The sequence below is a fragment of the Somniosus microcephalus genome, chromosome 2 (genome assembly GCF_052327205.1).
Source record: "Somniosus microcephalus isolate GS21.2 chromosome 2, FLI_Smic_1.0, whole genome shotgun sequence".
In the NCBI taxonomy this organism is placed as follows: domain Eukaryota; kingdom Metazoa; phylum Chordata; class Chondrichthyes; order Squaliformes; family Somniosidae; genus Somniosus; species Somniosus microcephalus.
The window spans coordinates 1,824,784-1,852,659 of record NC_140988.1 but is presented as its reverse complement, the minus strand read 5'-3'; the positions used below and the strand labels follow the sequence as shown (position 1 = coordinate 1,852,659).

The 27,876-nt window shown below is 45.7% G+C and overlaps 2 protein-coding genes across 5 annotated transcripts in view; both read right to left on the bottom strand.

Annotated features, from left to right (window-relative positions):
- gne (glucosamine (UDP-N-acetyl)-2-epimerase/N-acetylmannosamine kinase) overlaps positions 1–27,876 on the bottom strand; it is a 467,449-nt gene that overhangs the window by 105,651 nt on the left and 333,922 nt on the right. The window lies entirely within an intron of this gene.
- The window catches only part of srp72 (signal recognition particle 72), an 86,433-nt gene that overhangs the window by 8,468 nt on the left and 50,089 nt on the right, over positions 1–27,876 (bottom strand). The window contains exons 9-12 of the mRNA XM_086005506.1: positions 27,146–27,277; positions 19,086–19,214; positions 2,407–2,479; positions 2,131–2,195 (exon numbers count right to left, since the gene is read on the bottom strand). Of these exons, the coding sequence (XP_085861632.1) occupies positions 2,131–2,195; positions 2,407–2,479; positions 19,086–19,214; positions 27,146–27,277 (399 nt within the window). The remainder of the gene's footprint in view (positions 1–2,130; positions 2,196–2,406; positions 2,480–19,085; positions 19,215–27,145; positions 27,278–27,876) is intronic.

Here is a 27,876-nt window from a genome sequence, read left to right as displayed (position 1 = left end):
TATTAGCAAATGGACCCCCTCATAAAACATGGCTTTGTTTACTGCCAGTTTGTTGGTGCAAATTTACAGAAAATTCCAGGCCATTGTGTCAAAGTATCTGCTTGTTGGGCTGGCCCATAATATCCAGCAAACATCACACCTCGCCACTCCATGTGCTATTTTGTTACAAAAGCATTGTATTTTCTTCTATCCTTCAGATTCTTCCCCTATTCTTCCTGCTCCACCCAATCCTTTCATCCTCCCGTCTTACTTACCTACCCCCTCTCCTTTGTAGTTATCTTCTCTTTTGTTTTGCTTCCTGCATCCCTTCTGTTTTTTTGCTCTCACTCTCATTCTGCCTCCCCCCTTCCGACATTCACTGTCGGTCTCCCCTCTTCCGACATTCACTGTCTGCCTCCCCCCTTCCGACATTCACTGTCTGCCTCCCCCCTTCCGACATTCACTGTCTGCCTCCCCCCTTCCGACATTCACTGTCTGCCTCCCCCCTTCCGACATTCACTGTCTGCCTCCCCCCTTCCGACATTCACTGTCTGCCTCCCCATCCTCTCATGTTTCGCACCTGTTCCAAGCTCTGCCTTTTCAGGCTGCTCTTTCAGATTACAGCTGGGATTCTGCCAAAAGCAGTAAAGTTAAAGTAACAAATAATGTGTGTACAATCCTAGGCTAAGAAGGGGAACCCAGTGGCCGAGATTAAGGAAAGAGAAGCTGGCAACACGAGGATGAAGCAGTGGAGGAGCCGAGGGCGAGAGGAGTTGGTCTGAGAGCTGCAAGCAAATCTGGCATCCAACTCACCCAGGACCAGATGAACCAATCAGATCGATTCCAGAAAGCTGGGCTTCACTGGAACTCATTTCTTAATTATAGCAGCGTTTCAACATCGAAACTCAGGTACACTCATCAACTCCCAGATGTGGATAAGATTCCGCTCCAGCAATAAAGGAAACAGTATTGTGACAGGAAGAAGCTGGTTATTGAAATAAATACTCAGGGCTCCTTGACTTTGAGGTATTGAATTTTGACCATCCTGCGACCTTGGATATGTCAAAATTACTAAAACCACTTCTGTCTTGGACTTGATAGTGCCCATTTAATGTTGCATAGTTATGGAGCAAGATTGTTCAGTTCAAAATAAAACAACCATAGACACAGCTCAGTATAGTTTGGGGAGGAGGTAACGATACCAAATTTTTCACATCAGCATTTATTGCAGCAGTTCAAAAATATATTTTAAAATCAATTCTACAAAATTATATCAGAGGTTTTTCATACTTACAAAAGACAGATTCTACTGACGTACTATTAATCAACTGAATGTCGGTATCTTTAACAAGAATTAAGATCAGAGATATCGTTGGGGTTATACAGGGCCTTGGTGAGACCACACCTGGAGTACTGTGTGCAGTTTTGGTCTCCTTACCTAAGAAAGGATATACTTGCCATAGAGGGAGTGCAGCGAAGGTTCACCAGACTGATTCCTGGGATGGCAGGACTGTCGTATGAGGAGAGATTGGGTCAACTAGGCCTGTATTCACTAGAGTTTAGAAGAATGAGAGGGGATCTCATTGAAAAGTATAAAATTCTGACAGGGCTAGACAGACTGGATGAAGGGAGGATGTTTCCCCTGGCTGGGGGTTCTAGAATGAGGGGTCACAGTCTCAGGGTACGGGGTAGGATATTTAGGACTGATATGAGGAGAAATTTATTCACCCAGAGGGTGGTGAGCCTGTGGAATTCTTTACCACAGAAGGCTGTGGAGGCCAAGTCACTGAATATATTTAAGAAGGAGATAGATAGATTTCTAGACACAAAAGGCATCAAGGGGTATGGGGAGAGAGCGGGAATAATATATGGAGGTAGAGGATCAGCCATGATCATTTTGAATGGTGGAGCATGCTTGAAGGGCCGAATGGCCTAATCCTGTTCCTATTTTTCTATGTTTCTAAGAAATGACAGGTCACTTCTGAATGATAAATCTCAATTAAACTCCAGGGATTAGATATTATAAACACAGAATGTGGGGATATGAATTATTGAATATACCGGCTACACACCTTATAGGCAAAACATACCTCAAATAATCACACTCGTCCCCACATTCTTTGCAATATAATTACAGATTTTATAACTTACCATCCCTAGTTTATTCAATGTTTCATCAATCGATCTTAAGATGTCACATGCTTTTGTAACATGACCTTCAGCGAAGACAACAGGAAGACAAAGAAGATTAAAAAAGAGTTCAACATTATAACACAACACATCCATTTCAACAATGTTCCCCCACCAAAGACCATTTACACCCAGGACAAACTGCCAAAAATATTTATTAAGTATTCATCCAAAAATAAAGAGCTTTTGTAAAAGTAATATGCCACGGTATCAGTATTTACGGAGAGGGATGCTCACCTTGGACCAGATATAACTGTGCCATCGTCATCTTGATTTCAACTGCACTTTCTGGACGTTGTTCCAAGAACTCCTTAAAGTCAAAACACAGTTAAAACATTGATATTAACGACTCATTCTGTTACACATAAAACAAAAAAACACCTGATACTTCACAGTAGTGTTTTATGAGCTATGTAAACTCTACATTGCAACTATAAGCTAGTCTATCCACACGGGGAGATCACGGTACCCTGCTCACACACGGACTGATCGCTGTACTCCGCTCACATGCGGACTGATCACTGTAAATCGCTCCCACACGGATTGATCATTGTACCCTGCTCACACACGGACAGTCTGTACCCCGCTTACACACAGACTGATCATTGTAGCCAATTTCTCACTATACTTATGATATTAAAATGTCTAACTGAACCAGAAAGAAAACCGAGGGGCAACACATCAATATTTCTAAACCATGACGCTGAAAGAGTCTTACCCGGTCCTGTACCTTCCAAATGTTCCTGAACAAATTTTAAGGTTAAGGCTAAGAATACTATGAATTAAGAGATATTCTTCCTGTTCTGTACACTACCTTTGTTTGTTTTTGAAATTCATTATAATATTTATCTTTAGATATTTGCCCCAATGGACACTCTTTGAAAGAGGCGAGTGTGGTTCCTTTAAGGATCATAGAAACATAGAAGATAGGAGCAGGAGTAGGCCATTCGGCCCCTCGAGCCTGCTCCACCATTCAATGCGATCATGGCTGATCATCCAAATTCAGTACCCTGTCCCTGCTTTCTCCCCATATCCCTTGATCCCTTTAGCCTTAAGAAATATATCCAAATCCTTCTTGAATATATTTGGCCTCTACTGCCTTCTGTGGTAGAGAATTCCACAGGTTCACCACTCTCTGGGTGAAGAAATTCCTCCTCATTTCTGTCCTAAATGGCTTACCCCTTATCCTTAGACTGTGACCCCTGGTTCTGGACTCCCCAACCATCAGGAACATCCTTCCTGCAGCTAGTCTGTCTAGTCCTGTTAGAATTTTATAAGTTTCAATGAGATCCCCTCTCATTCTTCTAAACTCCAGCGAGTACAAGCCCAATCGACCCAATCTCTCCTCATACGTCATTCCTGCCATCCCAGGTATCAGCCTGGTGAATCTTCGCTGCATTCCTTCCATGGCAAGAACATCCTTCCTCAGATAAGGCGACCAAAACTGCACACAATACTCAAGGTGTGGTCTCACCAAGGCCCTGTACAACTGCAGCAAGACATCCTTGTTCCTGTACTCAAACCCTCTCGCTACGAAGGCTAACATACCATTTGCCTTCTTAACCGCCTGCTGCACCTGCATGCTTACCTTCAGCGACTGGTGCACAGGGACGCCCAGGTCTCGTTGCACTTCCCCTTCTCCCAATCTACTGCCATTCAGATAATAATCTGCCTTCTTGTTTTTGACACCAAAGTGGATAACCTCGCATTTATCCACGTTATATCGCATCTGCCATGCTTCTGCCCAATCACCCAACCTGTCCAAATCATACTGGAGTTTTTCGGCATCCTCCTCACAGCGCACACGGCCACCCAGTTTTGTGTCGTCTGCAAACTTGGAGATATTACATCTAGTTCCCTCGTCCAGATCATTAATATATATTGTGAATAGCTGGGGTCCAAGGACCGATCCCTGAGGTACCCCACTAGTCACTGCCTGCCACTTGGAAAAAGAGCTGTTTATTCCAACTCTTTGCTTTCTGTCTGCCAACCAGTTCTCTATCCAAGTCAATACCTTGCCCCACATCCCATGTGCCTTAACTTTACACGCTAATCTCTTATGTGGGACCTTATCAAAAGCCTTTTGAAAGTCCAAATACACCACATCCACTGGTTCTCCCTTATCTATTTTACCAGTTACATCCTCAAAAAATTCCAGTAGATTAGTCAAGCACGATTTACCTTTTGTAAATCCATGTTGACTTTGTCCGATCCGGTCACTGTTTTCCAAGTGCTCTGCTATTACATCTTTTATAATGGACTCTAGTATTTTCCCCACTACCAATGTCAGGCTTACCGGTCTGTAATTCCCCGTTTTCTCTCTACCACCTTTTTTGAACAGTGGGGTAACATTAGCTACCCACCAATCCATGGGTACTGTTCCAGAGTCTATCGAATTTTGGAAGATGACCAGCAATGCATTCACTATTTCTAGGGCCACTTCCTTAAGTACCCTAGGATGTAGATGATCAGGCCCAGGGGATTTATCGGCCTTCAATCCCGTCCATTTCACTAACACCATTTCCCTACAAATACTGATTTCTATCAGTTCCTCCCTTTCATCAGACCCTATGTTCCCCGACATCTCTGGGAGGTTATTTGTGTCCTCCTTTGTGAAGACAGAACCAAAGTATGTATTTAGTTGGTCTGCCATTTCTTTGTTCCCCATTATAAATTCCCCTGATTCTGACTGCAAGGGACCTACGCTTGACTTCACCAATCTTTTTCTCTTCACATATCTATAAAAGCTTTTACAGTCAGTTTTTATGTTCCCTGCGAGCTTACTCTCATACTCTATTTTCCCCCTCTTAATTAATCCCTTTGTCCTCCTTTGTTGAATCCTAAACTGCTCCCAATCCTCAGGTTTACTGCTTTTTCTGGCCAATTTATATGTCCTCTCCTTGGATCTTATGCTATCCCTAATTTCCCTTGTTAGCCACGGTTGAGTCACCTTTTTTGTTTTATTTTTATGCCAAACTGGGATGAATAAATTCTGTAGTTCATCCATGCGATCTTTGAATGTTTGCCATTGCCTATCCACTGTCAACCCTTTGAGTGACATTCCCCAATCAATCCTACCCAACTCGCGCCTCATACCATCGTAGTTTCCTTTATTTAAATTCAGGACCCTAGTCTCTGAGTCAACTACAGGAAACTGTGTTATATCCGGCACCGACGGGACCGAGCTGTTGCCGATCTATCAAAACTGCCGGACATACCAGCGTCAATGTTGAAGCATACGGAGGTTTTCCTCTCCGTATCTGACAACAAACACAGCTTCAAACAGTCGGCCCGTACCTTGGAAGCGTCTCTGTAGCTTAGCAACAGCTTCAGAGAGACTTTCCAGAGCCTGACTGTTGGAAAACAAAGCCACGAGAAGAAAAAAAACCTGACAAAACGGCTCCTGATTTCTGCCGGTAGATTGAGGTTTCCGGACATACAACCTCCGGATAAACCGTACTTCATTCTCAATCTTAATGAAGAATTCTATCATATTATGATCGCTCCGACCCAAGGGGCCTCGCACAAGATTGCTAATTAATCCGTTCTCATTACATAATACCCAGTCTAAGATGGCCCGATCTCTAGTTGGTTCCTTGACATATTGGTCCAGGAAACCATCCCGTATACACTCCAGGAATTCCTTCTTCACAGTATTGTTACTAATTTGGTTAGCCCAATCTATATGTAGATTAAAGTCACCCATGATAACTGCTGTGCCCTTATTGTATGCTTCTCTAATTTCCCTTTTAATGCCATCCTGACCTCCGCATTACTGTTTGGAGGTCTATATACCACTCCCACTAATGTTTTCTGCCCCTTGATATTTCTCAGTTCTACCCATACAGATTCCACATAATCAGAGTTAATATCCTTCCTTACAACTGTGTTAATTCCCTCTTTAACCAGCAATGCTACCCCACCTGCTTTTCCTTTTTGCCTATCTTTCCTGAATATTGAATACCCCTGGATGTTGAGTTCCCAGCCTTGGCCACCCTGGAGCCATGTTTCCGTAATCCCAATCATATCATATTCGTTTGCCTCTATTTGCGCAGCTAATTCATCCACCTTATTACGAATGCTCCTTGCATTAAGACACAAAGCCTTCAGGCTTGTTTTTTTATCACTCTTAGATCTTTTAGAATTATTATTTACTGTGGCCATGTTTGATTTAAACCCTTGATTGCTCTGTCTGCCACTTTTGTTTTTTTCCTTCCTGTCTTTTGCTTTTATCCTTGTTTCCCTTTCCTCTGTCTCCCCGCTCAGGTTCCCAACCCCCTGCCATTTTAGGGTTAGGGTTAGGATCGGTGTACTAATGTACCATATGGTGTAGTACTAAATCATCCAGATTACAGGTCCTCAATCTGATCTGGACTGTGTTGCGTTAACTGATCTCACTGACTCAAATTATTCTCTGCAGCTCTAGATTTGGTCCGGGGAGGAGGGCAGGAGATCAGATCTCACAAGAAAGTCAAGCCCGTGCAAGAGCACTTTAGCTAGTCCCACTCCCCCACCCTTCCTCCGTAGCCCTGTAAAAAAAAAATTTCCTTCAGGTACTTATCGAATTCCCTTTTGAAAGCCACAATTGAATCTGCCCCCACCACCCTTTCAGGTAGTGAATTCCAGATCTTAACCACTCACTGCATAAAAAAGCTTTTCCTCATGTCACCTTTGGTTCTTCTGCCAATCACCTTAAATCTGTGTCCTCTGGTTCTCGACCCTTCCGTCGATGGAAACAGTTTCTCTCTATCTATTCTGTCTAGACCCCTCATGATTTTGAACACCTCTATCAAATCTCTTCTCAACCTTCTCTGCTCTAAGGAGAACAACCCCAGCTTCTCCAGTCTATCCACGTAACTGAAATCCCTCATCCCTGGAACCATTCTTGTAAATCTTATCTGCACCCTCTCCAAGGCCTTCACATCCTTCCTAAAGTGCAGTGCCCAGAATTGGACACAATACTCCAGTTGAGGCCAAACCAGTGTTTTATAAAGGTTCATCATAACTTCCTTGCTTTTGTACTCTATGCCTCTATTTATGAAGCCCAGGATCCCGTATGCTTTTTTAACTGCTTTCTCAACCTGTCCTGCCACCTTCAAAGATTTGTGCACATTTACCCCCAGGTCTCTCTGTTCATGCACCCCCTTTAGAATTGTACCCTTTAGTTTATATTGCCTCTCCTCGTTCTTCCTATCAAAATGTATCACTTCGCACTTTACTGCGTTAAATTTCATCTGCCACGTGTCCGCCCATTCCAGCAGCCTGTCTATGTCTTCTTGAAGTCTATCACTATCCTCCTCACTGTTCACTATACAGTACTTTGAAGTTTTGTGTCATCTGCAAATTTTGAAATTGTGCCCTGTACATCCAAGTCTAAGTCATTAATATATATCAAGAAAAGCAGTGGTCCTAGTACCGACCCCTGGGGAACACCACTGTATACCTTCCTCCAGTTCGAAAAACAACCATTCACCACTACTCTCTGTTTCCTGTCACTTAGCCAATTCCGTATCCATGCTGCCACTGTCCCTTTTATTCCATGGGAACCAACTTTGCTGGCAAGCCTATTATGTGGCACTTTATCAAACGCCTTTTGGAAGTCAATGTACACCACGTCAACCGCATTGCCCTCATCAACCCTCTCTGTTACCTCATCAAAAAACTCAATTAAGTTAGTTAAACACAATTTGCCTTTAACAAATCCATGCTGGCTTTCCTTAATTAATCCATACTTGTCCAAGTGACTGTTAATTCTGTCCCGGATTATCATTTCTAAAAGCTTCCCCACTACCGAGGTTAAACTGACTGGCCTGTAGTTGCTGGGTTTATCCTTACACCCTTTTTTGAACAAGGGTGTAACATTTGCAATTCTCCAGTCCTCTGTCACCAGCCCCGTATCCAAGCAGGATTGGAAGATTATGGCCAGTACCTCCGCAATTTCCACCTTTACTTCCCTCAGCATCCTAGGATGCATCCCATCCAGTCCTGGTAACTTATCTACTTTAAGGACAGCCAGCCTTTCTAGTACCTCCTCATCAATTTTTATCCCATCCAGTATCTTAATTATCTCTTTCACTATGACTTTGGCAGCATCTTCTTCCTTGGTAAAGACAGATGCAAAGTACTAATTTACATAGGATATACTGCACAGAAACAGGCCATTCAGCCCAACCAGTCCATACCATGTTTATGCTCCACTCGAGCCTCCTCCTGTCTTTCCTCATCTAAATCTATCAGTGTAACCCTCTATTCCCTTCTCCCTCATATGCTTATCCAGCCCCCCTTTAAATGCATCTATACTATTTGCTTCAACCACTCCCTGTGGTAGCGAGTTCCACATTCTCACCACTCTCTGGGTAAAGAAGTTTCTTCTGAATTCCCTATTGGATTTCTTGGTGACTATCTTATATTGATGGCCTCTAGTTATGCTATTCTCCACAAGTGGAAACATCCTCTCTCTGGATTCACCCTATCAAAACATTTCATATTTTTAAAGACCTCTATTAGGTCACCCCTCAGCCTTCTTTTTTCAAGAGAAAAGAGACCCAGCCTGTTCATCCTTTCCTGATATGTATACCCTCGCATTTCTGGTATCATCCTTGTAAATCTTCTCTGCATCCTCTCCAATGCCTCTATATCCTTCTTATAATATGGCGACCAGAACTGCACGCAGTACTCTTAAGTGTGGTCTAACCAAGGTTCGATACAGGTTTAGCATACGTTCCCTACTTTTAATTCTATACCTCTAGAAATAAACCCTAGTGCTTGGTTTGCTTTTTTATGGCCTTGCGAACCTGTGTCGCAACTTTTAGCGATTTGTGTATTTGTACTCCTAGAACCCTTTTTTCCTCTACCCCACCTAGACTCTCACCCTCTAAGAGATAAGTGACCTCCCTATTCTTCCTACCAAAATGTAATCTCACATTTATCTGTGTTGAACCTCATTTGCTAATTATTTGCCCATTCTGCAAGTTTATTAATGTCCTCCTGTAATTTGTTGCAGTCCTCCTCAGTATTGACTATCCCCCCAATTTGGTATCACCCACAAATTTAGAAATTGTGTTTTTGATTCCAAAGTCTAAATCGTTAATGTAAATTGTGAACAGCAGTGGTCCCAGCACTGATCCTTGTGGGACACCACTACCCACCTTCTGCCACTGTGAATAGCTACCCTTTACCCCTACTCTCTGCTTTCTGTCTTGAAGCCAGCTAGCAATCCATTCTGCTACTTGTCCCCTGACTCCGCATTCTCTGACCTTATTCATTAGGTCTATTATGGGGTACCTTATCGAAGGCCTTTTGAAAATCTAGATAAATTACATCTACTGCATTACCACTGTCTACTCTCTCTGTTAACTCTTCAAAAAATTCAATAAGGTTGGTTAAGCAAGATTTTCCATTTTGAAATCCATGCTGACTATTCATTATTCTAGATGTTCTTCTATTCTCTCCTTTAGTAGGGATTCCATTATTTTTCCTACCACTGATGTTAAGTTGACTGGTCTATAATTACCTGGATATGTTCTATCCACCTTCTTAAATATAGGCATTACGTTAGCTATCCGCCAGTCCTCTGGCACTACACCTTTTTCTAACGAATTATTAAATATGTGTATTTAGTAGCTCAGCCATGCCCTCTGCCTCCATTTTAGTCCCACCCCTTCTCTTACTACCCGTTTACTATTTATATGCCTATAGAAGACTTTTGGATTCCCTTTTATGTTAGCTGCCAATCTATTCTCATACTCTCTCTTTGCCCCTCTTATTTCCTTTTTCACTTCCCCCCTGAACTTTCTATATTCAACCTGGTTCGTTATCCAGGGAGCTCTGGCTTTGGTTGTACTACCTTTCCCTCTCGTGGGAATGTACCTTGGCTGTACCCGAACCATCTCCTCTTTAAAGGCAGCCCATTGTTTGATTACAGTTTTGCCTGCCAATCTTTGATTCCAATTTACCCAGGCCAGATCCATTCTCAACCCACTGAAATTGGCTATCCTCCAATTAATTATTTTTACTCTAGATTGCTCGCTGTCCTTTTCCATAGCTAGTCTAAACCTTATGATACTGTGATCACTGTTCCCTAAATGTTCCCCTACTGACACTTGCTCTACTTGACCCACCTCATTTCCCAGAACCAGATCCAGCAATGCCTCCTTCCTCATTGGGCCGGACACGTACTGGTCAAGAAAGTTCTCCTGAACACACTTCAGAAATTCTTCCCCTTCTCTGCCTTTTACACTATTACTATCCCAGTCTATATTAGGATAGTTGAAGTCCCCCATTATCACTATAGTTCTTGCACCTCTATATCCCTTCCACTAGTTGGCAGCCTATAGAATACACCTAGTAGTGTAATGGCACCTCTATTGTTCCTCAACTCTAACCAATTAGATTCTCCAGGACATCCTCTCTCTCCAGCACTGTAATATTCTCCTTAATCAATACTGCCACCCCACTTCCTTTCTTTCCTTCCCTATATTTCCTAAACACCTTGTATCCAGGAATATTTAGTACTCAATCCTGCCCTTTATTGAACCAGGTCTCCGTTATCACCACAACATCATATTCCCATGTGTCTATTTGCGCCTACAGCTCACCAACCTTATTTACCACGCTTTGTGCATTCACACACATGCACTGTAAACCTATCTTAGACCTTCTTGCATTCTATCTTAATCTGAAACACTCCAAAGCGCTTCATATACAATGAATGAATTGTTTTTAACCACAGTCCCCATTGTTAGGTAGGTAACAACAGCAGCTACAACACAGCAACGACCCACAAACAGCAACGAGATGAATAAGTAGCGAACCTGCTCTGTGACACTCAATAGTGTAGAAACATAGAAGATAGGAGCAGGAGTAGGCCATTCGGCCCCTCGAGCCTGCTCCGCCATTCAATTCGATCATGGCTGATCATCCAAATTCAGTACCCTGTCCCTGCTTTCTCCCCCATACCCCTTGATCACTTTAGCCTTAAGAAATATATCCAACTCCTTCTTGAATATATTTAAAGAATTGGCCTCTACTGTCTTCTGTGGTAGAGAATTCCACAGGTTCACCACTCTCTGGGTGAAGAAATTCCTCCTCATTTCTGTCCTAAATGGCTTACCCCTTATCCTTAGACTGTGACCCCTGGTTCTGGACTCCCCGACCATCGGGAACATCCTTCCTGCATCTAGTCTGTCCAGTCCTGTCAGAATTTTATAAGTTTCAATGAGATCCCCTCTCATTCTTCTAAACTCCAGCGAGTATAAGCCCAATCGACCCAATCTCTCCTCATACGTCATTCCTGCCATCCCAGGTATCAGCCTGGTGAATCTTCGCTGAACTCCCTCCATGGCAAGAACATCCTCCCCCAGATAAGGCGAACAAAACTGCACACAATACTCAAGATGTGGTCTCACCAAGGCCCTGTACAACTGCAGCTAGACATCCTTGTTCCTGTACTCAAACCCTCTCGCTACAAAGGCCAACATACCATTTGCCTTCTTAACCGCCTGCTGCACCTGCATGCTTACCTTCAGCGACTGGTGCACAAGGGCACCCAGGTCTCGTTGCACTTCCCCTTCTCCCAATCTATTGCTGTTCAGATAATAATCTGTCTTCCTGTTTTTGCCACCAGAGTGGATAACCTCGCATTTATTAAAGATTATATTGCATCTGCCAATCTTCTGCCCAATCACCCAACCTGCCCAAATCATCCTGGAGTTTCTCGGCATCCTCCTCACAGCACACACGCCCACCCAGCTTTGTGTCGTCTGCAAACTTGGAGATATTACATCTAGTTCCCTTGTCTAGATCATTAATATATATTGTGAATAGCTGGGGTCCAAGGACCGATCCCTGCGGTACCCCACTAGTCACTGCCTGCCACTCGGAAAAAGACCCGTTTATTCCAACTCTTTGCTTTCTGTCTGCCAACCAGTTCTCTATCCAAGTCAATACCTTGCCCCACATCCCATGTGCCTTAACTTTACACGCTAATCTCTTATGCGGGACCTTATCAAAAGCCTTTTGAAAGTCCAAAAACACATCCACTGGTTCCCCCTTATCTATTTTACCAGTTACATCCTCAAAAAATTCCAGTAGATTAGTCAAGCACGATTTACCTTTTGTAAATCCATGTTGACTTTGTCCGATCCTGCCACTGTTTTCCAAGTGCTCTGCTATTACATCTTTTATAATGGACTCTAGTATTTTCCCCACTACCAATGTCAGGCTTACCGGTCTGTAATTCCCCGTTTTCTCTCTACCACCTTTTTTGAATAGTGGGGTAACATTAGCTACCCTCCAATCCATGGGTACTGTTCCAGATTCCATCGAATGTTGGAAGATGACCAGCAATGCATCTACTATTTCTAGGGTTACTTCCTTAAGTACCCTAGTGTGGTAAACCACTTTATCGTTACACTATAGTTATCACTGTTGTATTGTTATCACCGTTGTATCACGATACGAGGTCGCCTCTTGTCGCGCTGTTATACCTGGGCTGACCACCTCCGACTCCGCCCATGGCTCCACCTACCTGCCCAGGTATAAAGGTAGTCGACTGGCTGGTATTCCTCCTTGTTGGACCCGATCACCCACGAGGGTGGGCTCTGTTATTTAGTCAATAAAAACCTTTAGTTACGTTCCTAACTCGTCGCCTTTTATTGGACGAATTGATAGGTATATCAATTTTATTGACTAAATTTTAAAGATGTCTACTACTGGCCAGCCAGAAGCCCTCCCAGAAGCACAGCCACACCAGCCGGCTTGGCTGCAAGCCCTCAAACCACCGTACCTGGATCTAAACCCACAGGCAGCAAACGCAGCCCTCAACTTCAAACACTGGCTGGACTGCTTCGAATCCTACCTGGAAGAATCCGGCGCCCCGCAGAGATCCAAACTAAGACTTCTGAACGCCCAAGCGAGCCCGAGAGTATACGCACTCATACAGGACACGACTACGTACGAGGCCGCTATCAACCTACTGAAACAGCAGTACCGCAGCCCGGTAAATTACATGTACACCAGGCACCTCCTAAGATCCCGCCCGCAACAGCCAGGAGAGTCTGTAGCTGAATTTTTACGGGCGCTAAGAGCACTCGGCAGGAACTGTGACTTTAAAGCGGTGACGGCTGTTGAAAATACGGAAGATAATATCCGCGATGCCTTTGTGAAAGGCCTACGGTCCGACTACTCACGGCAAAGACTGCTTGAAGCTAAAGACCTCGACCTGGACAAAGCTGAAGCCCTCGCTCTCTCCCTGGAGGTGGCCCATCAGGACCAGGAGGCGTTTTCCAGGTACTGCTCGCGACCCTGGGACTCGGGCCCGACCCCTACCGCAATACCCTTCGCAGCGCCGCCCCCGGGACCTACCTCAGCGTCGGCGTCCCGGACCCGACCGGGCCCGCCACCCCCGGTACCGGCTCCGACATCGGGCACCCGCGATCGGGCCGCCGGCTGCTTCTTTTGCGGCCAGGAGAAGCACCCGAGGTCGCGCTGCCCAGCCAGGAACTCTACCTGCACAACCTGCAGGAAGAAAGGCCATTTCTCTAAGGCCTGCAGGAGCGGATCTTCAGAGGCCAGCAGTGCCTCATGCGAACTGTGGGGGCGGCCATCTTCTTTCACGGCAACTGAGGCCAGTATCCCCACACGTGAGTCATGGGGGCGGCCATCTTTGATCAAGGCAACCGACCCCAATAGTGCCTCATGTGAGTTATGGGGGCAGCCATCTTCTCCGCCATTTTGTCCTACCTCGTGGGAGACGCCATTTTACCCACCACGCCCGACTGCCACCGGGCCCCCGGACCCGACGACCGCCTCGCCCGCAGACGACAACGACTCGCTTACCTACACGCTAGCCTCCGTCACTCTGGATCAAGCCCGCCCACACCACCTGTCCAAGTCGATGATGGACATCAAAGTAAACGGCCACGCCACGACCTGCCTGTTCGACAGCGGAAGCACGGAGAGCTTCATCCACCCAGACACGGTGAGCCACTACTCCCTCCCTGTCCTGCCAACGCGCAACCGAATCTCGATGGCATCGAGGTCCCACGCCACGGACATTAGCGGCTACTGTGCTGTGACCTTGTCGGTTAAGGGTACAGAGTATAAAAACTTTAAACTCCTCGTCCTCCCCCAGCTCTGCGCTGCCGTCCTACTAGGGCTGGACTTCCAATCCCACCTCCAAAGTGTAACCCTAGCATACGGTGGACCCCTCCCCCCACTCACAGTCGACAACCAGCGAAGGTTAAACCGCCCACCGCGTAACACCTGCAGCCTATCCACCCTCAAGGTGCCGCCACCTTCCCTGTTCGCTAACCTCACCCCCGACTGCAAACCCGTCGCTACCAAGAGCAGGCGGTACAGCGCTGGGGACAGAGCTTTCATTTGCTCTGAGGTGCAGCGTCTCCTGAAGGAGGGCATCATCGAGGGGAGCAACAGCCCCTGGCGTGCCCAGGTCGTGGTCGTTAAGACCGGCGATAAAAATCGCCTGGTCATCGACTACAGCCAGACCATAAACAGATACACCCAGCTGGACGCATACCCCCTTCCCCGCATATCTGACATGGTCAATCAGATTGCACAATACCGCATATTCTCGACCATCGACCTTAAGTCGGCCTACCACCAACTCCCTATCCACCCCGAGGACCGCCAGTACACCGCCTTCGAGGCGAATGGGCGCCTATACCACTTCCTTAGGGTCCCCTTCGGTGTCACCAACGGGGTCTCGGTCTTCCAAAGGGAGATGGACCGGATGGTTGACCAGAACGGACTGCAGGCCACATTCCCCTACCTAGATAACGTCACCATCTGCGGCCGCGACCGGCAGGACCACGACGTGAATCTGGAGAAATTCCTCCGTACAGCCCAACGGCTGAACCTCACCTACAATAAGGAGAAATGTGTGTTTAACACCTCGCGCCTTGCCATCCTTGGCTGTGTAGTAGAGAACGGACTCATCGGCCCCGACCCCGAAAGAATGCGCCCCCTCATGGAGCTACCCCTCCCCCACTGCCCTAAGGCACTTAAGAGAACCCTGGGGCTCTTCGCCTACTATGCCCAATGGGTGCCCAATTATGCGGACAAAGCCAGACCCCTCATGAAGTCCACATCCTTCCCCCTTACGGAGGAAGCGTGCGCAGCCTTCTCCCTCATTAAGGGAGACATTGCCAAGGCCACTATGCACGCAGTGGATGAGTCCATCCCCTTCCAAGTCGAGAGCGATGCATCCGACTTCGCCCTAGCCGCCACCCTTAACCAGGAGGGGAGACCGGTGGCCTTCTTCTCAAGGACCCTACAGGGCCCTGAGATCCGACACTCGTCGGTCGAGAAGGAGGCCCAGGCGATTGTGGAGGCGGTACGACGCTGGAGGCACTACCTGGCAGGCAAACGATTTACCCTCCTTACCGACCAACGTTCGGTCGCTTTTATGTTTAATAACAAGCTGAGGGGCAAAATCAAGAATGACAAGATCTTGAGGTGGAGAATCGAGCTCTCCACCTACGATTATGATATCTTGTACCGGCCAGGTAAGCTGAACGAACCCCCCGATGCTCTGTCACGAATTACATGCGCCAGCGCGCAAAGTGATAGACTTCAGACCCTCCACAACGACCTCTGCCACCCCGGGGTCACCAGACTTTACCACTTCATTAAGGCCCGCAACCTGCCCTACTCCATCGAGGAGGTCAGGACCATAACCAGGAACTGCCAGACCTGCGCCGAGTGCAAACCGCACTTCTTTAGGCCGGACAGAGCAAGCCTGATCAAGGCCACCCGCCCCTTCGAGCGCCTGAGCATCGACTTTAAGGGGCCCCTCCCGTCCTCTGACCGTAATGTGTACTTCCTCAACATTGTTGATGAGTACTCCCGTTTCCCCTTTGCCTTCCCCTGCCCAGACATGACCAGTACCACGGTCATTAAATGCCTGAACGACCTCTTCGCCTTGTTCGGGTTCCCAAACTATATACATAGTGACCGGGGCTCCTCTTTCATGAGCGAGGAACTCCGTCAGTTCCTACTAGCGAGAGGTATTGCAGCAAGTAGGACCACCAGCTACAACCCCCAAGGGAACGGCCAGGTGGAAAGAGAGAACGCGACGGTATGGAAGGCCGTCCTCTTAGCCTTAAAGTCTAAGGGCCTCCCAACCTCCCGCTGGCAGGAAGTCCTCCCGACAGCGCTGCACTCCATCCGGTCACTACTTTGCACTGCCGTTAACGCCACCCCCCCATGAACGAATGTTTGTTTTCCCCAGGAAGTCGACTACGGGAACCACTCTACCAACCTGGCTGACCTCTCCGGGGCCCGTCTTGCTGCGAAAGCACGTGAGGGCCCATAAAACAGACCCCCTGGTCGAAAGGGTGAACCTCCTGCACGCCAACCCCCAGTACGCCTACGTGGCTTACCCAGACGGGCGGGAGGACACTGTCTCCTTACGAGACCTCGCACCCTCGGGCACTCCGGAGACACCACCTTTACCCCCCCCCCACCACCCCCCCAATTCCAGCCCAGGTAGACGGCATGCCGGAACCCCACGAGCCTTCGCCGACCACGCAGACACCAGCACTAACACCGGATAATGCAGCACCGCCGCTGCGACGATCGGAGAGGCTTACGAGGCCTCCGGACAGACTGACATACCAGAACTGGTAGTACACTTCACCCCGCCGGACTCAAATCTAAACAAGGGGTGAATGTGGTAAACCACTTTATCGTTACACTATAGTTATCACTGTTGTATTGTTATCACCGTTGTATCACGATACGAGGTCGCCTCTTGTCGCGCTGTTATACCTGGGCTGACCACCTCCGACTCCGCCCATGGCTCCACCTACCTGCCCAGGTATAAAGGTAGTCGACTGGCTGGTATTCCTCCTTGTTGGACCCGATCACCCACGAGGGTGGGCTCTGTTATTTAGTCAATAAAAACCTTCAGTTACGTTCCTAACTCGTCGCCTTTTATTGGACGAATTGATAGGTATATCACCTAGGATGTAGATTATCAAGCCCTGGGGATTTATCGGCCTTCAATCCCGTCAATTTCCCTAACACCATTTCCCTACAAATACTGATTTCTTTCAGTTGCTCCCTTTCATCAGACCCTATGTTCCCCGACATCTCTGGGAGGTTATTTGTGTCCTCCTTTGTGAAGACAGAACCAAAATATGTATTTAGTTGGTCTGCCATTTCTTTGTTCCCCATTATAAATTCCCCTGATTCTGACTGCAAGGGACCTACGCTTGACTTCACCAATCTTTTTCTCTTCACATATCTATAAAAGCTTTTAGAGTCAGTTTTTATGTTCCCTGCAAGCTTACTCTCATATTCTATTTTCCCCTTCTTAATTAATCCCTTTGTCCTCCTTTGTTGAATCCTAAACTGCTCCCAAGCCTCAGGTTTACTGCTTTTTCTGGCCAATTTATATGCCCTCTCCTTGGATCTTATGCTATCCCTAATTTCCCTCGTTAGCCATGGTTGAGTCACCTTTTTTGTTTTATTTTTATGCCAAACTGGGATGAACAAATTCTGTAGTTCATCCATGTGGTCTTTGAATGTTTGCCATTGCCTATCCACCGTTGCTGTGTTCCTGGGACTAGGGACAGGGTCACTGGCAAGGCTTGGAAGCTAAGCAGAGCCAGGCCTGGTTAGTACCTGGAGGGGTGACCATCAGGGAAGGCCAGGTGCAGAAGGTCACGGAAGGAGCCCCGAGGCGGTTGGTGAGAAGGTCACGGAAGGAGGAGCGGCTGGTGAGCAGGCCCGGGCGTTGGGCTGAAGATTGTCGGACAGGAGGAATGGTGGAAATGGAATGGCGGCGCGCACCGACGCAGCGGCTTTGCTTCTCCCAGTCATGGGAGCTTGCAAGATCACATTTCGTTGTTCATGTACTTGTGCAATGACAATAAAAGTTGAATTATAATTATTATTATAATTATTATTATTATCCTTTGAGTGACCTTCCCCAATCAATCCTACTCAACTCGCGCCTCGATGTAAAACCCATCTTGGACGCAAGGATGGGCATGTGAGTCAAAGGCACTCATAAAAACTACAACACTTGAGAGATCTGATCTCCTGCTTAAACGGTGAAAAGTGAAACTGCTCACGGAACGCACAATCACGGTCCGTAACATTCAGCGACACGCCATGTGCTAATCAAAATGGTGGTCATTATTAAACATATTTCTTAATCTCAAGTAAAACTCCAATAGCAAACCTTGCATAGTGGTTTATGCTTGGGCACTTCCAAAAAGCGTACATTTGTCAAATTTCAATAGATGGCACTATGACTTGCTAGGAAAATCAGAGGTTTGTTAAATTCCACAGTACTCGAGTACACAGAACCACTAAATAGAAGCAGTTCTGTTTGTTTTGGCTGTCGGTGCTATGCAATCTGCCCCGTTTATATTGCCCTCCTCCCTGGACCAAATCTAGAGCTGCAGAGAATAATTTGATTCAGTGAGATCAGTTAACGCAACACAGTCCAGATCAAACCGAGGACCTGTAATCTGGATGATTCAGTACTACACCATATGATACATTAGTACACCGAGCCTTAAAGGAACCACACTTGTCTCTTTCAAAGCGTGTCCATTGGGACAAATATCTAAAGATAAATATTATAATGAATTTCAAAATAAACAAAGGCAATGTACAGAACAGGAAGAATATCTCTTAATTCATAGTATTCTTGGTTTTAACCTTAAAATCTGTTCAGGAACATTTGGAACATACAGGACCGGGTAAGACTCTTTCAACGTCTAACAGACAGTGCTGGCTCACGCGCCTCGTGGATCATGATTTAGAAATATTAATGTGTTATCCCTCGGTTTCCTTTCTGGTTCAGTTAGACATTTCGATGGAGTCAACACTAAATCAAGTTTAATTATAGCCTACAGTTCTATTTATCCAAACTGGCTTACCTCCAGGAGCTGGATAGCCTTGGTATGCTGCTTCTCTCGGCACAGTTGTGCTGCCTGAATTAACACTGGTAGTGGAGTCTCTGGGTTCTGCTTCTGCAAACCTAATGTTAGCTTTCGACACTGATCAGCCTAAGCACAAAAAATTCATAATATTTATTTCCAACATATTATACCACAGCCTCTTTTTTTAAATTGTGAAATTTATTCTGCTCTGGCTCCTTTTTTTAAGCAACAGTGGCAAGCATCGTGGGGACTCCAACTGAACATATTCTGTGAAGATGATAAATGATGATATGCAAACAACACAATTAATAATTGTAGGGCTTGATTGAGTGATTAACAGCACAACATGCATAGGGATCATTGGTGAATCAGTAAAAAAAACAATTTCCTGTAATGGAACAATGGGCTGCCTTTAAAGAGGAAATAGTTCGGGTACAGTCGAGGTACATTCCCACTAGGGGAAAAGGAAGGGCAACTAAAGTCAGAGCTCCCTGGATGACGAAAGAGCTAGAGAGTAAGACGAAGCAGAAAAAGAACGTGTCTGACAGATGTCAGGTCGAGAATACAAGTGAGAAACAGGCTGAATATAGAAAGTTCAGAGGAGAAATTAATAAGAAAATAAGAGGGGCAAAGAGGGTATGATAATAGAATGGCAGCTAAGATAAAAGGTAATCCAAAAGTCTTCTATAGGCATATAAATAGTAAATAGTCTATCTTGAGGCTAAAGGGATCAAGGGATTTGGGGAGAAGGCAGGGACAAGGTACTGAATTTGGATGATCAGCCATGATCTCATTGAATGGCGGAGCAGGCTCGAAGGGCCGAATGGCCTACTCCTGCTCCTATCTTCTATGTTTCTATGTAAACGGGTAGTAAGAGGAGGGGTGGGACCGATTAGGAACCAAAAAGGAGACCTACGCATGGAGGCAGAGGGTATGGCTGAGGTACTAAATGGGTACTTTGCAACTGTCTTCACCAAGGAAGATGCTGCCATAGACATAGTGAAGGAGGAGGTAGAGGAGATACGGGATGGGATGAAAATTGATAAAGAGGAGGTACTCGAAAGGCTGGCTGTACTCAAGGGAGATAAGTCACCAGGACCAGATGGGATGCATCCTAGGACGCTGAGGGATGTGAAGGAAGAAATCGCGGAGGTACTGGGCATAATCTTCCAATCCTCCTTAGAAACCGGGGTTGTGTCAGAGGACTGGAGAATTGCAAATGTTACACCCTTGTTCAAAAAAGGGTGTAAAGATAAACCCAGTAGCTACAGGCCAGTCAGTTTAACCTTGGTAATGGGGAAGTGTACAGAAGCAATAATCAAGGACAAAATTATCAGTCACTTGGACAAGTACGGAATAATTAAGGAAAGCCAGCATGGATTTGTTAAAGGCAAATTGTGTTTAACCAACTTGATCGAGGTTTTTGATGAAGTAACAGAGAGGGTTGATGAGGGTAATGCGGTTGACGTGGTGTACATGGATTTCCAAAAGGCATTCGACAAAGTGCCACATAATAGGCTTGTCAGCAAAGTTGGTTCCCATGGAGCAAAAGGGACAGTGGCAGCACGGATATGAAATTGGCTAAGTGACAGGAAACAGAGCGTAGTGGTGAATGGTTGTTTTTCAGACTGGAGGAAGGTACACAGTGGTGTTCCCCAGGGGTTGGTTCTAGGACCACTGCTTTTCTTGATATATATTAATGGCTTGGATGTGGATGCACAGGGCACAATTTTAAAATTTGCAGATGAAGTATAGTGAACAGTGAGGAGGATAGCGATAGACTTCAAGAGGGCATAGACAGGCTGGTGGAATTGTCGGACACGTGGCAGATGAAATTTAACGCAGAAAAGTCCAAAATGATACATTTTGGTAGAAAGAATGGAGAGAGGAAATATAAATTAAAGGGGGTGCATGAACAAAGAGACCTGGGGGTGTATGTGCACAAATTGTTCAAGGTGGCAGGGCAGGTTGAGAAAGCAGTTAAAGGGCTTCATGAATAGAGCTATAGAGTACAGCCAACCTTTCTAGTACCTCCTCTTTATCAATTCTTATCCCATCCAGTATCTCCTCTACCTCCTCCTTCACTATGTCTATGGCAGCATCTTCCTTGGTGAAGACAGTTGCAAAGTACTCATTTAGCATGTCAGCCATATCCCTCTACCTCCATGCGTAGGTCTCCTTTTTGGTCCCACCCCTCCTCTTACTACCCGTTTACTATTTATATGCCTATGGAAGACTTTTATAAAACACTGGTTCAGCCTCACCTGGAGCATTGTGTCCAATTCTGGGCACCACACTTTAGGAGGGATCTGAAGGCCTTAGAGAGGGTGCAGAAAAGATTTACGAGAATGATTCCAGGGATGAGGGACTTCAATTACGTGGATAGACTGGAGAAGCTGGGATTGTTCTCCTTAGAGCAGAGAAGATTGAGAGGAGATTTGATAGAGGTGTTCAAAATCATGAGGGGTCTGGACAGAGTAGATAGAGAGAAACTGTTCCCATTGGCGGAAGGGTCGAGAACCAGAGGACACAGATTTAAGGTGATTGGCAAAAGAACCAAAGGCAACATGAGGAAAAACATTTTTACTTAGCGAGTGGTTAGGGTCTGGAATGCAATGCCTGAAAGTGTGGCGGAGGCAGATTCAATCACTGCTTTCAAAAGGATAAGTTGGATAAATACCTGAAGGAAAAAAATTTGCAGGGCTATGGAGAAAGGGCGGGGGAGTGGGACTAGCTGAAGTGCTCTTGCAGAGAGCTGGCACAGGCTCGACGGCAAATGGCCTCCTTCTGTGCTGTAACCATTCTATGAGTCCTCCCAAATGAGACAAACCTGGAAATTTCCCACTGTTCGCTAACCGAAGAACAAGCCCAGAGATAGAGAATGCATCGCACCTGCAGTATCAGCATGCACACTGGGTTCCATACCGCCAGCGGTGTGTTGTACACACATCTCTGCACCAGGGAAATAATGAGGACTGTGCAATTTAGTTATTTTCTCAAGAAGACCTGGCTCTTCCTTTATGTCCTCGAACCGGCCGAGACTTCCAGCGTTTGGAAGTAATGCTGCAAGGACTATATTCTTTATACTACGAACGATCCCAGTTAGGTATGCAGAAAGGACAGCAGTGTACTGACATAGTTGTCACATTGATAGTCCCCAAAAAAATTAGGTCAAAGTCTAATCAAGTCATACACCAAGACATTGCTAACAAAATTGCAACTATTTTTTATCACCTCTAAACCACTATCATAGTGGCCATTAAGTTGCCAGAGCCACAGCAATAAATATAGGAGCCTCGATTTTTTTTTTTAATTCGTTCCTGGGATGTGGGCGTCGCTGGCAAGGCTAGTACTTATTGCCCATCTCTAATTGCCCTAGAAAAGGTGGTGGTGGGCTGCTTCTTGAGCCGCTGCAGTCCGTGTGGTGAAGGTACTCCCACAGAGATGTTAGGGAGGGAGTTCCAGGTTTTTGACCCAGCAACAATGAAGGAACGGCCGATATATTTCCAAGTCAGGATGGTGTGTGACTTGGAGGGAAACATGGAGGTGGTGGCGTTCCCATGCACCTGCTGCCCTTGCCCTTCTAGGTGGTAGAGGTCGCGGGTTTGGGAACTGCTGCAGAAGAAGCCTTGGCGAGTTGCTGCAGTGCATCTTGTAGATGGTACACACTACAGCCACGGTGCGCCAGTGCTGGTACCAGTGAATGTTTAAGGTGGTGGATGGGGTGTCAATGGACTGCTTTGTCCTGGATGGTGTTGAGCTTCTGGGGTGTTGTTGGAGCTGCACTCATCCAGGCAAGTGGAGAGTATTCCATCACACTCCTGACTTGTGCCTTGTAGATGGTGGAAAGGGTTTGGGAGTAAGGAGGTGAGATACTTGCTGCCGAATACCCAGCCTCTGACCTGCTCTTGTAGCCACAGTATTTATGTGGCTGATCCAGTTAAGTTTCTGGTCAATGGTGACCCCCAAGGTGTTGATGGTGGGGGATTCGGTGATGGTTAATGCCATTTAATGTCATGGGGCGGTGGTTAGAGACTGTCTTGTTGGAGATAGTCATTGCCTGGCACTTGTGTGGCACGAATGCTGCTTGCCACTTATCAGCCCAAGCCTGAATGTCGTCCCGGTCTTGCTGCATGCGATTTACCGATTGGCACCCCAAAATGCCCACACCGACCATGGCCAAAGTTCTGCCCCAGGGTCATTAACACATTGAAAGGCTCCTCAGTCTGTGTCAGGGAGTTCTACCAAAACCGGGGTGAAAGACTGTCTCAGCAGCCTCCCCCAGCACAGGGATTGAGAGAGGAGTGGCAGGGACACTGTGCAGCACATCTCCGAGGGAGACTTTGGCCCCATTCTCTCTCGATCTGCCACAAAACTGACAGCAGATAACTGGAAAATGTAGTCCAGGATTTTCAATATTACTTTGAGTGGGGTTAATGAGAGTCTGATGCCGAGACCCAGAAAGTGGTGCAGTTTGGACGTACCCTTTTACATAAGAAATAGGAGCAGGAATAGGCCACTTGGCCTCTCGAGCCTGCTCCGCCATTCAATAAGATCATGGCTGATCTTGGGCTCAAAGCCACTTCCCTGCCCGCTCCCCATGACCCTTCACTCCCTTATCTTGCAAATATCTGTCTATCTCCACCTTAAATGTTTTTGATGAACCAGCCTCCACGGCTCTCTGGGGCAGAGAATTCCACAGATTTACGACCGAGAGAAGAAATTCCTCCTCATCTCAGTTCCAAAAGGGCGACCCTTTATTCTGAAACTATGCCCCCGAGTTCTAGATTTCCCCACGAGGGGAAACATCCTCTCTGCATCTACCTTGTCGAGCCCCCTCAGTATTTTATATGTTTCAATAAGATCACCTCTCAGTCTTCTAAATTCCAATGAATATAGGCCCAACCTGCTCAACCTTTCTTCATAAGTCAACCCCCTCATCTCAGGAATCAACCGAGTGAATCGTCTCTGAACTGCCTCCAATGCAAGTATATCCTTCCTTAAATAAGGAGACCAAAACTGTACGCAGTACTCAAGGTGTGGTCTCACCAATACCCTGTACAGTTGTAGCAGGACTTCCCTGCTTTTATACTCCAACCCCCTTGCAATAAAGGCCAACATTTCATTTGCTTTTTTGATTACTTGCTGTACCTGCATGCTAACTTTTTGTGTTTCATGCACAAGGACCCCCAGGTTCCTCTGAACTGTAGCATTTTGTAATCGTTCTCCATTTAAATAATAATTTGCTTTTTTATTTTTCCTGCCAAAGTGGATAACCTCACACTTTCCCACATTATACTCCATCTGCCAAATGTTTGCCCGCTCACTTAGCCTGTCTATATCCCTTTGCAGGTTCTTCGAGTCCTCTGCACAACTTGCTTTCCCACCCATCTTTGTATCATCCGCAAACTTGGCTACATTACACTCGGTCCCTTCATCCAAGTCATTAGTGTAGATTGTAAATAGTTGAGGCCCCAGCACCGATCTCTGTGGCACCCCACTAGTTACTGTTTGCCAACCGGAAAATGACAACAGGCTCTTGCCTGTTTTCTTGAGTTTTAGCAATGGTCAAAATTAAATTTTAAACTAATTTCCCCTAATTTATCAAGACTTTATGGGCTCCAATGTTTGCTACTGATTTTCTCCCCTTAATAACAAAAAGAATACAGGTCTTTGTAGTGGCAATAGAAACTGGCTTTATGATCCTTAATTACACAAAACTCACGGTGAAAAAGCACAAGAAAAGAGCTGGAGTATGGATTGTTCTCTGTAATTCACTGGTCACGAGTGTTTGTGTCAGGCAGAGATCAGTGAATTTTTAGCTTTGTTGCAAGAATGGTAATGGTTTGTACGAAGCAAGACTTCATATGATTACAGGTTTTAAACTGTTCCCGAGAGTTTCACTCAAAATATTTTTACATCAAATTGTGTTCAGAAGGGTGAAAGCCCATAAACCACAAGCACCAAAAACAGTAACTTATGAATGCTCCTAAAATGCACAAAATAATCTTTGCAACTACTTGCAGATGTACTTTGATGTGTTTTCTGTGCCGTGTTCCTTGTCATAGGCCAAATCGTACCATTTTTATTCACAACAGTCATTGTGTATCCGGCAATGAAAATATTACCAAACTGCATGACAGGTATAAATCCAGCAGACCTCTCCTGCATGTTGGTAGCTGGTTAAGTAAACAACCACTTCCACTTAGATATATTCTTTTCCCTTAATGTTCACTTTAAAAATTGGCAGCTTTTACTACTCTTTAAACAACCCAGTTGTAGTAATCATTACAGAAAGGGACAATAAAGATAAAACATTCACTGATTTTATTTCCCACTAACAATAAAGTTAAATCCGCATGCTGTGGGGAACCCATTCTGTGCACAAGAAGCTTTTTACTTGTATGTTCTGACACTGTGCTACAAGAGTCTATAAGTATTACATAACAAACACAAAAGAAAAATACTGCTTTTAAAGCAACAATGCATTTAGGGTTAACCCTAACCCTAAATGCATTGTGTGGAAACTGGGAGAATCCATCTCCGTCGAATCTGTTCTGACGATGCCACCTTCCATACCAGTGCTTCCGATATGTCTTCCATTTTCCTCAACCGAGGATTCCCCAGCACCATGGTTGACAGGTCCCTCGACTGTGTCCATCCTATTTCCCGCACTTCTGCTCTCACCCCTTCCCCTCCCTCCCAGAACCACGATAGGACTCTCCTTGTCCTCACCTTCCACACCACCAGCCTCCACATTCAACAGATCATCCTCCGCCACCTCCGGTGTGATGCCACCACCAAACATATCTTCACGTCCCCTTTCAGCATTCCGAAGGAACCGTTCCATCCACAACACCCTGGCCCACTCTTCAATCAGCCCCCAACACCCCCTCCCCTTCCCACGGCACCTTCCTGTGCAAGCGCAGGAGATGCAACACCTGCCCTTTCACCTCCTCCCCATATACCATCCAGGGCCCCAAAAAACTCCTTCCAGGTGAAACTTCTTGCAATTTAATATACTGTATCCGCTGCTCACGATGCGGTCTCCTCTACACTGGGGAGACCAAACCCAGATTGAGTGACCGCTTTGTTGAACACCTCTGTTCAGTCCGCAAGTGACCCTAAGCTTCCGGTTGCCTGTCATTTTAATTCTCCACCCCACTCCCACTCTGACCTCGGCCTCTTACACTGTTCTAATGAAGCTCAACGGAAGCTCGAGGAACAGCACCTCATCTTTCGATTAGGCACTTTACAGCCTTCCGGACTCAATACAGAGTTCAACAATTTCAGATCATAACCACTGCTCCCATTTTTGTGGATAGCAGCTGCTGGTAATGATTCTGCTGTTGTCGTTTACACCTCCGATAGACCCATCTTTTGTTTCTTTACTTATCCCATTGCCACCTTTTGCCTCGCACATAAGAAATAGGAGCAGGAGTAGGCCATTAGGCCCTTCGAGCCTGCTCCGCCATTCAATAAGATCATGGCTGATCTTTACCTCAACTCCACTTTCCTGCATTATCCCCATATCCCTTGATTCTCTTAATATCCAAAAATCTATCGATCTCAGTCTTAAATATACTCAATGACTGAGCCTCCACAGCCCTCTGGGGTACAGAATTCCAAAGATTCGCACCATCATCCCTTCTGTCGTTTAATCTCTCCTGCCTTCCACCCAATCACAGACCTTCCCTTTTGTTCTTTCCTCCCCTCCCCCTTTTCTGCCTCTGTACTTGCTTAAAGCCTGTTACATCTCCAACTTCTTCCAGTTCTGATGAAAGGTCATCGACCTGAAACGTTAACTGTTTCTCTCTCCACAGATGCTGCCTGACCTGCTGAGTATTTCCAGCATTTTCTGTTTCTATTATGTAACAATCACAGTTGTGCCAACAGTTTAGCAAACAATCATCCTGCAGAAATTTCTATAGTTTGCAATGTGGACAAATAGGCATGTACATTTTTGAAAAAAATATTGTTACTAAGTTGTTACAGTAGCACATAACAAGTTAATAGGCAGTAGGGAAGATTTATAAAGCAGTAGATTTTCACGTTACCTGATTTGTATGCATGGCTAACAAAGCCTTGTTGAATTCTACAGCTTGCAGCTGTTTCTGGGTAAGTTTATGTTCCACTCCTTCTGTATTGGTCAGTTTGACTTTTTTCTTTGAATCAAACACATTTTGGTCCTAGACGAAGCAGTTTAGATTTGGATTAGAAGCTTACAGGTCACAGCATGAAACTACAAACGGCAGGGCTGCTAATGTCACTATGTGAAATTGCTGAAGGGTAGTGCCATGAGAGAAATGGACACGACAATGGCAGTTTAAACTCGAGACCAATTTTCACAAAGCATCAACTCAAACATGTTAGTCTTCACTCAGTGCGAAATATAATTCCTATTTTCTTTATACTCCAATTTTAAAATGGGAGTAATTCCTTGTAGCTTAATGTTTGGTCATTTTGGGGAAAGTACAAATTTACAGCACGGTTTTAAGGGGCTAATAGATCACACAGGAAACTCCAACCAAGCTAATTTAAACATTTTTAATGTAATTAATAAAAAATCCCTTAAAAGGAAGATTCAGAAAAGAATCTTTACACAGAGGGTGGTTAGAATGTGGAATTCTCAGTCACAAATTGTTGAGAGTCTATAAATTATACGAACATAAGAAATAAGAGCAGGAGTAGGCCATTAGGCCCTTCGAGCCTGCTCCGCCACTCAATAAGACCACGGCCGATTTTCTAGCTCAACTCCACCTTCCCACACTATCCCCATATCCCTCGA